The 12,637-nt window shown below is 45.4% G+C and overlaps 1 protein-coding gene across 1 annotated transcript; it reads left to right on the forward strand.

Moving 5' to 3' along the window:
* The first annotated feature begins 331 nt into the window (after positions 1-331).
* Positions 332-9,346, forward strand: svbp (small vasohibin binding protein). The gene is made up of 3 exons (XM_070860178.1): positions 332-412; positions 1,670-1,786; positions 3,630-9,346. The coding sequence occupies exons 2-3, from the start codon at positions 1,673-1,675 to the stop codon at positions 3,714-3,716; spliced, it is 201 nt and encodes a 66-aa protein (XP_070716279.1). The 5' UTR covers positions 332-412; positions 1,670-1,672; the 3' UTR covers positions 3,717-9,346.
* The last annotated feature ends 3,291 nt before the right edge of the window (positions 9,347-12,637 follow it).

The following is a 12,637-nucleotide window of genomic DNA, read 5'->3' on the forward strand; positions in this document are numbered from 1 at the left end:
ACTTTGAAGCTGTGGTCCCACTTTCAGAATTTAATATAAGTTTTTCAGATTTACATTTTTCCCGGGTCGGTCACTCTCTTCTTCGAAATGCAGCCTTTTTTTTTTAAATCAACCCCTTTGTCCCTGCTTCAGCAGAGAATCTGTCATGGCTGCACCTTCCCTCCTGCAGGTACTGACTGCCACCCCTTGCCCACTCACCTCCGCTCTCCCCGCCCTGCCGCCATTGTGTTGTGGCTCCGTCGCCATGGAGACCGGGCCGCCCGGAGCGGATTGAGGGACGGACCCGGCGCGGTCCGTGCGGAAATTGGTTCCGGCGGCCGTGGGCTGGGGAGGAGGAGGAGGAGGGGGGCAAGAGAAGCGGCGGCCTCGGGTTGCTTCCCGATCCATCCGTGCGGTGTCACTCGGGCCTGTGGTGAGTGAGCAGCGGTCCCCGGTCTCCCTTTGAGGCGGGAGGGCGGGTGGAACGGTTTGGTTTCAGTACCGGAGCCCGTCCTGCCGCTCAACGGCCGATTTCATTCAATTGCAGGCTGGGGCTTTTTAAAATATACCTTTATATATATATATATATAAATTGCAGCTCCTGTCAATGTTACATGACTCGGTGAAGGAGTTAGACCTCCCAGTCTGGCTCAGTGGGCCAGTTAGAGGACAAGGAGCCCCAGCTTCCAGCCTCGATTCCTCACCCCAGTCAAGTTTGTTTCATTTCGAACGGAGCAGGCTGAGTGAGGGGAGAGCTTATTGAGGCGTGTAAAATTCCGAGGGGCCTCGATAGAGTGGGTAGGTAGGACCTATTCCCTTCGCAGAGAGAGACTTGCATTTATATAGCGCCTGTCATGATCACTGGACGTCCCAAAGCGCTTTGCAGCCAATTAAATACTTTTTGGAGTGCAGTCACTGTTGTAATGTGGGAAACATGGCAGCTAATTTACGCAGACGGGCCAAGAACCAGGCGGCACAAATTTAAAGTAATTGGTAATGGATTTAGTGGGGATTTCAGGGGAAATGTCTTTACCCAGAGGGTGGTGGGGGTCTGGAACTCATTGCCTGAAAGGGCGGTAGAGGCATAAACCTTCACCACATTAAAAAAGTACCTGGATGTGCACTTGAAGTGCCGTAATGTACAAGGCTACGGACCAAGAGCTGGAACGTAGGATTAGGCTGGATAGCTTCTTGTCGGCAGGCGCAGACACGATGGGCCAAAGTGACCTCCTTCCATGCTGTGAATTTCTATGATTCTATAAGCTGGTTCCAACCAGAGTGGCCCTACAATTGACCTCCGTGACCCTGGGTTAGCGAAAGAGAAAAAATAAGCCAGTGATCCCACTCCTTATCACTATCCATTGAAATTGCCTATGTGTGGTCTTCAGAGCAGGGCATGGTCAGGCTTGACTGCCAAATAGCTTGTGAATACCTGTTGCCTCGCCTCGCACATCAACAGTGGCTGCGTGTGCAACGTTCACAGGGTGACTGTCTTCCATGAAATTGTAACCCTGTCAGAAGCCATTGCTGTCACGAAAGGAGGAGAGCAATTCGTATGTTTGGATCTAAATAAATATCAATTGTTGTACACAATGTAAGTCCAGTGATGACTCAGCTTTAGGTAGAGAGTGTTCATGACAATCCATTTCAAACTGCGTTCAGATTTACCCTCAAATTGTTCCTTTTGCAGGAGATGGAACCATCCTGTCGTAAGGAGAAGCCGAAGCCAAAGGAGCCGGCCTACCGAGGGGACAAAGCCAAACAGAAATCTGCTTTACAAGAACTCAAACAGAGGCAGCGAGCTGAGGTATATGATACAAGGCTGATTTGCTGATTAAGCGCTCAGTGAGTTACAAAGCAAGAGGCTGACCAAAGAGAATCTGCTGACGTCCAAAACCATGAGTAGAGATCAAGCAGTTTATGTTTGTTACCTGAACCCAGGCTTGAATTACAGTATTTGGTCGTGGTTATCCTGTATTACTGAAAGAAATAAAGACTTTCATTTATGTAGTACCTTTCACGACCACCAGACGTCCCAAAGCACTTTACAGCCAATGAAGTACTTTTGAAGTGCAGTCACTGTTGTAATGTGGGAATGCTGGTCCGCAAGTGGTAGCTACAGAGTATCTGATTTATACTGATTGGAGCGTGGGCAGATATAGCAGGAGCTGTGGGAGACTGTAGAGGGACGTGATCGGGGCCCAGGGGAGGCGCGAGTTCGGGGCCAGGGGCCCAGGGCCCAGGGGCAGCACGGGCCAGCCCACACTGCGATATGTATGCGCACTAGGTCCGTGCAGCAGAGCTGGTCTCCAGTCGTCTTGGGTAATCCTTGCCACTGGACCAAGACCTGACTGTCAAGCCCATGTGGTGGCTGGTGTGCTATAATGGCCACCCCACGTTAAAAAAATCCACGCACAGGCATCTTCCACCCTTCAGGATGTAGCTCGGATCCTTCATTGAAACACCTGTGAACTCGTCCTTTTTTTGGCATGCAAGCAAGTCATCCTCGTTTCGAGGGACCGCCTATGATGATGATGATGATTTATACTGCCTGGCTGGAATCATCCTCTTAGTCAGGAGAGAGCTTTTCTCCCGGTCAGTAATTTTTGCTGGGCTTGCCAATGTGGGCTTTCTCAGAATATTAAAAAAGATTAACCGTTGGATTGCAAAATTTTCACGTGGTCTATCAAACATCTTTTAAACCTGGATTGACCGTGAATTCATAGGCAATGTCAAGCCCAAGTGGGACAACCTCTCCAATGAGTAGGGTCATGGACCCACTGCGCTTCTAAGTCAGATCAGAGTTACATTGTCATTTTTGTGTCGCTTTGGAAACCACGTCACAATTCAAAAGTGTCGGTATGAATGCAAAATTAAATACACTGAGATATAATTTACAAAATCTTGGAAAATGGCATTTTCTTACCTTTTTTGAGACGTGTGTGTGTATGTTTTTTAACCTATTGCCATTATTGGAGCTCCAAGCAAGATTAGTTTTACCTCTGTCAAAATGAATTGTGAGATCTTAAGAAATATCAGTGCTCAGACCGATGGGATGAAAGTCTTTCCTGTTTGCTGGCTGTAAGGGTCTTGATGTGAAATGAGTTTGGGAAGTTTCCATCTAGTGTCCAAGAACACCAGCCTCGTCTGCTCTCTCAGGTGAAGGTAAAAGATCCCAAGGCACTATTTCAAAGAAGAGCAGGGGAGTTATCCCTGGTGTCCTGGCCAATATTTATCCCTCAATCAACATAACAAAAACAGATTGTCTGGTCATTATCACATTGCTATTTGTAGGAGCTTGCTGTGCGCAAATTGGCTGTCGCGTTTCCTACATTACAACAGTGACTACACTCCAAAAGACTTCATTGGCTGTAAAGTGCTTTGAGACATCCGGTGGTCATGAAAGGCGCTATATAAATGCAAGTCTTTCTTTCAGTTTGAAAACCTCTGCAATCCTATACTCCCAATGGAGAGCCTTACTTGACAGGCGTGCAGGTGGCGTGAATTGACGCCACGCTGTCCCTATCTCTAACATATTCATGCAGAATGCAGGGTTTCTGAATTTACTCTTAGCTGCCTAAGATTACATTGTTTACATCTTTTCATTGGTACGGTGCTGAACTTTATACTGTCTCCACCTCCCCCGACAGATCTACGCTTTGAACAAAGTGATGACGGAGCTGGAACAACAACAGTTTGAGGCTTTCTGCAAGCAGATGCAGTCGCAGAGCGAATGAGGACAGCACTGACTACCTGACACTCCACAGCCCAGAACAGGCAGCTTTTTTTTTAATAACACTAAATGCATACAAACAATGACGCATTAAAAACAAAACAATTCTATTCTTTGTTTTTAAGCAGACCTCAGAGTTAGACACAAAATAAATAACTCGTCTCTGATTACAACTTTTTGTCAGCAGAACAGGTCCCTATTGAATTATTTTGTTTCCCTCAAGTTAAAACGTTTCGGGTTACTGTATAGCGGGAACAACAATCAGCCAGGGTTGCCATCCAGTGTGTCCTGCTGAAAAGTATGCACGTGCCAATGTTGGGTGAAGTCCAGAAGGGCTTCAGTTGCAAGGACCTGCATGCAGGAATTAGTCTTTCAGTGCTTACTGTCAAGGATAAATGAAGAATGGCCAATTGAGTGAGGTACTAGGGGTGCTGTCGGTCCTCTCCTGAATCCAGATTCCAAACAAGGCTTCCTACCGACCCAGCTTCTCTTGCCCTCTGCAAAGAATGGCAATTATCTGCCATTTTATGAACTGAGTTGGGAAGAATAATCCTCACAAGCAATTCTTGTGTTGACATTTGCTCTTGTATATGAAAGTCTGGAGCGAGAAAAGGCAGTATGAACCAGCAAGCCTGCTGCACCCAGAATCCATGTATTATTCTAGCATGGAGTCCACCCTAAACCACCAGCACCATTTCCTGTTGATCCCCTCCAATAAGTAACACAAAATTCCTCACCTATCTCCCCTGAAAAATATCAGGCAGTGTTAATAATATCTCTCTAACCCACAAACCCCCCCCTCCTCAACAGATAGCGATCCAGTTCCCTCTTAAAGTTGGCCCTTGAATCTACTCCATTCTCTTCCAAATGTGCACTCCCTTGTGGGGGAAAAAAAAAAGCTTGTTCTGATTTCAGACCTTGCTCGAGTCTTATGAAGTTTGTAGTTGTGCCCTCTTGTATCTGTTTATCCTTCTTTCAAGCCACTATAGACTTGCTTTGCTTTGCTTCCAGCCAGCAGAGTTAAAAACAGTGTTCCCTCCAAACTGTGTGTGTGCACACGGTTGCGTGGTAATCTGCAAGGACCCGCGCGGGGCGCTCACGAGCTTTTACATTGGAAATACTGCGCATGCGCAGAAATTTAATGGGACCGTGCATTGATAGAAACAGGCCGCACAGAACATAGTACAGCCTACGGGGAACATTGGTTAAGAAGCTTCACTTTGCACCCAATACTAGGAAACTAATGCCTGACTCCAGAGCGAAGCAGGGTGAGCCTTCTCCAGCTTTACATTACCAATATGGTTGCTGTGTAAATGCACCTTATGGGTCAATGGAATCTTGGTTCAATAAGTTTTAAAGAGCCCTTGGAACAATCTTTTTAATTTCCTAAGCATTTGAACGTTTCCTTTGTTAGTAAATCAGTTTTGAATACAGGTGTTTCATCCAGCCTGACATGTCTGTATCTTGCAGGTCTCCAGGGATGATGTTGGATCACTCACTCTAGCTTAACCCCCAGTTGAAAAGGCCAGAAATGTCCTCCTTCCACCCTCAGTCACTCTAGATAGAGCATTAGAGCAACGTAGTCAGGAAGCCTGCCTGTAATATTGAGGGTTGGGATCAGCACAAATGATCTGGAATTTTCCTGGATAGATCGGGAGAAGCGTAAGCTGTAAAGGTTCGGAATTCTCCTCTGAGAGTGCCGTTCAGAATTGAGTGCAGAATGGAGCAATGATGAAAGTTAGATTACCTACTTTGTAAGGTCTTCATTCTTCAAATGGAAGTATTTTCCCATTGGTTTTCTTTAGAAAAAATGTGTATTTATATACGTGTTTATGTGTTTCATTATTTATTGTCATTATATACTGTAATTTATACGTGTTATTTCAGCTTCCCTGGGAAAAGTACTGGTAACAATCCGAGGGAGGCAAGATGGCTGCCACTGTAAATGACTATAAAGGTAGAACTTTAAAGGGGAATGAAAGTCTTATGTAGGATTTTTTGTTCAAAGTACTGCACAATGTCGATGTAAAAAAAAAATTATGAAAATATTTCAGGGTAGAGTTTCCGCTCGGTTGTGTTGTATTTTCCCAAACTCGGTGTAACTCGCGCAAAAGATCGTGGAGTTTTATCCGTAAATTACATCCAGCGCAAATCAAGTTTCCGCAATCTTTTGCACTAGATTCAAAAAAGATCGTGCTAGAAGCTGGCCCCGCCCACAAAACTGGCCTCGCCCCTGGGATGAATTAATCACCATTGGGAGTTTCTGCTAATTGCACTCGTTTGTGGTCTTCAAGGAGGCTCTAAAAATTAAGTTGGAACTTTTGGGCGCAAGGACACTAATTTGCACATTTTAAAAGCTTTTGAAATGTTTTTTCTAATTTAGTAAGAAACTGACTACTGTATCCCACTAACTAGCAAATGCTTCTGTGTATATTTTTAAGCCATTTGCAGTCATTTAGAATCAGGTTACTCACAGGTAGTGGATTGAATCTATGACTAAAAATACTCTCTTTTTTGTGATAAACCCATTTTCAGCTGTATTAATCAAACTGCACCAGGCTACCACACTTAAATATATCAAAGGAAAATTATTTAAAGCTGAAAAAAAAATTTATGAAACAATTATACGGGTTCGTGGCAGATTTTGCGTTTGGTGTTATGCAAATGAGTTTGAGCAGAAACTCGAGAATGAAAACACTTTTCAAAACTGGCGCAAATATGGGCCCATTTTGCACCTGGGTCACTGGTTGCAACCAAAGTGGAAACTCTAGGCCTTTATATTTAAACCAGTCTTGTTTCTTGCTCCAATGGAAACCCTCTTTCTCCCCCCCTGCCCCCCCCACCCCCCCCAGATCTCCTTCGTTCCGGAGCCTTGCCAGTGGTATCACTGACGGGAAGGAACTGTCTGCATCCCAGAACAGCTTCATTCATTTTAATAGGAACAGAGCCAACCCCCACCCCACCCTGACCCTGGGTAAAGCCAGTGAAGTCAGGCAGCTCTGCAATGGCTCTCGAGCTCAAACTACTGCAGGGTGCACTGAGCAGCAGCAGAGCTGTCCTGGTGGAGAGGAGGCCCAAAGTGGTGACTGACATCTTGTACAGGAAGTTTGACATTTTTAATACCTTTTTAAAAATTCAGTATGGGGCGAGGGATATTTGGAACAGGAACTACCCCCTGTCTTTCCTTTCACCTTTAATTATCCCCTACATTACAACAGTTCAAAAGTACTTTGTTGGCTGTAAAGTGCTTTTAGGACCTTATTTCAAAGAGCAAAACCGAGCAAAGCAACAGGCCTCTTTCAAACATTTGCTTTAAATGAGACAATGATGGTTTGAATTTTATTTTGTTGCTTAATGTTGTCAGAAAGTTTTGTAGAGGAATGATTGATCTACTCCTGGAGCAATGCCAACCAGCCTATCTTTTGTTGACTTGTTGAAATGATTAATCCTTCAGGCGTGCAGAATCATTGTCAGATGGATATTGGCTGATCAGATGTATGGGAACATGTTGGTGTTGCATTGATCAACTAATTCTGTTACATTATAATCCATTAGTTGCTTTCATTAGTGCGCCTATGTTGTTACAAGGGGTCAAAAATGATCTTATGGCTTTATGTATGCACTAGTTTTGCACAAAAGGATGCTAGTCTGGAGCTTCAAGCCACCAGTGTAGATACTCCGAAGATACACACTTAAAGATCAGCGTAGAACGGATAACAATAGATTGCTTCACCAGTGACTCTAAGGTAAGGTCTACCTCAGTCTCATACAGACCGTTGTGGTCCCCGGTTCAATCCTCACTCAGTGTTGAGATAGCTGGTTTCTCCCTGGGGCCATGGTAAGGAACATAAAGAATAGATGCAGGAGTAGACCATATGGCCCCTCAAGCCTGCTCCTTCATTCAACAGGATCATGGCTGAACTTCTACATCAACACCACTTTCCTGCCCGATATCCCTTAATTCCCGTAGTGCCCAAAAATCTATTGATCTTAGTCTTGAAGATATTCATCGACTGAGCATCCACAGGCCTCTAGAGTAGAGAATTCCAAAGATTCACAACCCTCTGAGTGAAAACATTTCTCCTCATCTCAGTCCTAAATGGCTGACTCCTTATCCTGAGACTATGGAGGTGAAATTCTGTTGCGTCCCGTTTGAGGGCGGTAACATCCGGGAGGCGAGACACTTTGTGCCAGGCGCGGAAGTCCTGCCCCGCTTGCTAAATTCGGGTTACCACCCCCAAAGGAAATGGAGCGCAAAATAACATGCTCCACTTCCTTTCTGGGGCAGTAGTGGGGTAGACGGGTCGGGAACCAGGTGCGGCACTACGCACCGTGGTTACCGCGAAAGTCGTTAGCGGCTTGCGCTGCACCCAACACCCGGGCGAAAAGTCGTTTGCGCCCCGTTAGCACCAACGGAAGGTGCAAACCACTCTAATCTCTAGGCCTGTGATTCCTAGTTCTAGACTCTCCTGCAGTAAGTACATTACAATCTGCTGCAATGCTTCGGAGTTAGGGAAGGTCAATTCAGCCAGGGTTTCCATTCCAGATTGCTATTCATTCACTTCTGCTGGAAGTGTGCAGGCATCGAGCTAGACTCTGATGTCTAAGACTCTGCTGCCACTCACTGTCGAGGCTTGAGTGGGATGCCAGGGGTTAATGCCAGCATACCCCAGTGAACGAGGTCAACATCTTCAGGTGAGGAAGGCAGCAAAGGGGGAAAAAATGGTTTAACATTTCAAGTAGGACCCTGCATCAGAACAGTTCTTGTGAAGAGTCCCACCTGAAACATTAACCAGTCTTTCTCTTTCTGAAACTAATGGATGAGCTCTGTCCTTTCAGCATTTTCTGTTTCTATTTCCTGCATTAAAAATAAGAACTTGGCATTTATTTAACACCTTTTAACTACCTCAGGACGTTCCAAAGCACTTTACAACCAATGAAGTACTTTTGAAGTGTTGTCACTGTTGTAATGGAGGGAAACGCGGCAGACAATTTGCGCACAGCAAGGTCCCACAAACAGCAAAGTGATAATGACTAAGTAATCTGTTTTTGTGATCTGGGTTGAGGGATAAATATTGGCCAGGACACTGGGGAGAATTTCCCTGCTCTTCCAATTATGCCATGGGATCTTTTACATACACCTGAGACGGCAGACGGGACCTTGATTTAACATCTCGTTTGAAAGACTGCAACTCCGACAGTGCAGCACTCCCTCAGTACCGTACTGAAGTGTCAGCCAAGATTAAGTGCTGAAGTCTCTAGTGTGGGACTTGAATCCATCACCCTGACTCCGAGACAAGAATGCTATCATTGAGCCAAGGCTGACACCTGTGTCTAGTCCAAGAATCATCGAGATCGATGTAACAAAAAACTTGGTGAGGTCACAGAGATTGGTTTCTCATTGTTGTATGAAACAAAACTGGTGTTTGTTGTATTTATGAATTAATTCGCTGAAGGAGAAGTCTGACTGTTTACACATACTGATGCTGGATACCCAGCTTGAAACTGCTATAATTCAATAACTTTTATAATAACCACGTTAAGTAACTTCACGCAAAGTTCTGATGAAGGTACTGTCACGGATCTTTGTGGGCCTATACTAAATAAAAAATTGCCTGGGAGTGTTCCTATAAAGCGTTTGAGTTATTGTCTCTGCTAAGCAGCCGCTAACATGCTGATGCCACTGTCTTCGGTCTCGCCACAAACTCCATTCCCCTCCCTGGTCACTGTCTGAGGCTAAAGCGGACTGTTTGCAACCTCGGCGTCCTATTTGACCCTGAGCTGAGCATCTGACCCCGTATCCTCTCCGTCGCCAACACTACCTACTTCCACCTCCGTAATATCGCCTATCTCCACGCCCGCATCAGCCGAAACCCTCATCCGTGCCTTTGTTACCTCCAGACTCAACTATTCCAATGCACTCCTGGCCCGTCTCCCATTTTCCTCCCTCCATAAACTTGAGCTTATCCAAAACTCTGCTGTCCTTATCCTAACTTGCACCAAGCCCCGTTCACCCATCATCCCTGTGCTCACTGATCTACATTGGCACCCAGTCCATCAATCCCCTAATTTTAAAATTCTCTTCCGTGTTCAGATCCCTCCATGCCCTCGCCCCTCCCTATTTCTGTAACCTTGTCCAGCACTGCAGCCCTCCGAGATCTTTGCACACCTCCAATTCTGGCCTCTTATGCAGACCCGACTTTCATTTCTTAACCATCATAACTTCAGCTGCCCAAGCTCTGGAATTCCCTCCCTAAACCTCTCCACCACTCATCCTTTAGGATGCTCCTTAAAACCTACCTCTTTGACCAAGATTTCATTCACCTGTCCAATATCTCTTTTTATGTGGCTCGTATTTTGTCTGATGACACTCCTATGAAATGCCTTGCGATGCTTTTACTGCATTAAAGGCGCTATCTAAATGCAATCGTAGGCGGTCCCACGAACGAGGATGACTTGCTTCCACAAGAGTTCACAGATGTTTCAATTAATAGCCCGATGTTCCAGTTCTGAATTCCAATTGAGGGGGTGGAAGATGCCTGTGCGTGGATTTTTTTTAACGTGTGGTGACCGTTGCACATCAGCCACCACATGGGCTTGACCTTTATCCAGTGGCAAGGGTTGAACCAGGACGACTGGAGACCTGCTCTGCTGCACGAATCTAGTGCGCACACATATCGCAGTGTGGGCTGGCCCGTGCTGCCCCTGGGCCCTCGGCTCTTCTGGGCCTCGTACCCTCATTCGCCGCAGCTTCACCCACGATGTTCCAGGGCCCGGTGCCCCAGCTCTATTTATAGCCCCGACCTGCGGTGGTGTTCTCACACAGGTCGGGGCGGCCCACAATAAATGCAATGTGATAGGGATTTACGTGCCCTGATTTTCCATTGGGCATTTTACTTGGTTTGCCTGAATCTTATGATTATTCTACTACCTATTAACACCTTCCCCCTTGTTGATTTATATGCCGATGTATTAATTGAGCACAGACCGAGGATTGAACTGAAGACTTTCCTGGTCCATAGGACAGTGCATTTACCAATTGAGCTACTGGGAGATTTTATTTTATTTTAATTCCACCACTAAATTCCTTCTCCACTAAGCAACCTCAAACCACCCACAACCACAATCACCTATACCCACAAGACACCATCTCCCACAACCAACATTCACCAATCAACTGCAACCACAGCACACCTCTAATGCAGCGCCTCTAATGCAGCAAAATGTCCCGCACTTTTACAGGGGGAAGGGAATACAGATACCAAGCAAGGAGTTAAGAGAGGTTTTTGAAGGTTGGAGGAGAGGCAGCAGAGCAGAGGGGTGTAGAGAGAGAGTTCCAGGAGCAGGTGAGTGATGTTTGCAGGCTCTGTTGCTTATGATGGAACACAGGTACAGGGGGAGGCCATTTAGCCCATCGAGCATGTTCCGCCATTAAATGAGATCACAGCTTATCTGTGACCTAACTCCATATACCCCTTTGCCCCATCTCCCTTAATGCCTTTGGTCAACAAAAATATATCCATCCCCAATTTAAAATTAACAATTGACCTAGCATCAATTGCTGTTTGCGGAAGAGAGTTCCAAACTTCTACCATCCTTTGTGTGAAGAAGTGTTTCCCCCTAATTTCACTCCTCTAATTTTTAGACTATGCCTCTAGTCCTAGACTGCCCAACTAGCGGAAATAGCTTCTCTCTATCCTATCCATAATACCTTGAAAACTGCTCAAATCACCCCTTAACCACCTAAATTCCAGGGAATACATTTTTGTGCAATCTCTTCTCATAATTTAACCCTTGGAGTCCAGGTATCATTCTGATAAATCTACGTTGCACTCCCTCCAAAGCCAATATATCCTTCCTAAGGTGTGGTACCCAGAACTGCTCACAGTAATCCAGGTGTGGTCTACATTTGTTTACTTTATTTAAAAATGAAATATGTGTGTATCAAGTGAGGGAAGCACTCCCAGGTCAGTTATAACAGATTTGAATCGCAGTGTAAAGCTCCCTCTCAGCACTGTCTTTAGAAGAGTGCCCCTACTGGGGAAATCTGGTAGTTTACAATTTCCCACACCACATCTTCAATAAGTGATATTGCCAATGAATGACTGGGATAATTTTGCACTGCGGACCCTGCTTCTTGGGCAGTCCCCCAGTGTTGAGGATGACTTGCTTCTACACTAAAATGAGTTCTAAGGTGCCTGATGCCAGGTCCCGAACATCATTTTAAAGGGTGAAAGATGCCTGTGCATGAATTCTTTTAACGTAGGGTGCCAGTTACCACACGGACTTGACCGAGCAAGGTCTTGGTCCAATGGCAAAGGGATCCAAGACGATTGGAGACCAGGCTGTGCTGCATGGGCCTAGCACACACACATTCCTACTGACACGCTCCCTCGGGTCCTCTCTCCCTGGTTTTCAGGACCCTGCCCACTTGGGACTGGGTTAAGACCAACAAACAGAAGGGTCATCCCATCAAACTGGACTGAATCCTAGGTCCCTGAAGTGAATGACTAGTGTCTAGCCCACTGCAGTACACATACCTCATAAAAGTTCTACCCCTTCTCCCCATCTTTCTTACTGATTTGATAGTATCATTTGTACACTAGCTCATTTGGAGTGGCTATACCGCAATTTTAGAAAGAGTGGCCAAAGAGCAATTATAAATACTGAAGTATTGATTTCAGCTGAAAGGCAGTGAACCCTTACTAATGTGTATTGGTGAAGCAATTTGTGGAAATGTATACTGACATTGCAATCCATTTTACATCAATGGTTTCTTTGAAAGCAAGAACCAATGTCTATCCTATTATTTTTAACTGTGTATTTGTTTTTCTTCCCTTCTCTTCCAAATGTGCTGAATTGTGCTGGGAGTAAAGTTTCTCAGGTGCAGACTACCCTCCCAAGTGGCCATTCTTATCTCTCTCT

Source organism: Pristiophorus japonicus, chromosome 18, assembly GCF_044704955.1.
Source record: "Pristiophorus japonicus isolate sPriJap1 chromosome 18, sPriJap1.hap1, whole genome shotgun sequence".
Taxonomy (NCBI): domain Eukaryota; kingdom Metazoa; phylum Chordata; class Chondrichthyes; family Pristiophoridae; genus Pristiophorus; species Pristiophorus japonicus.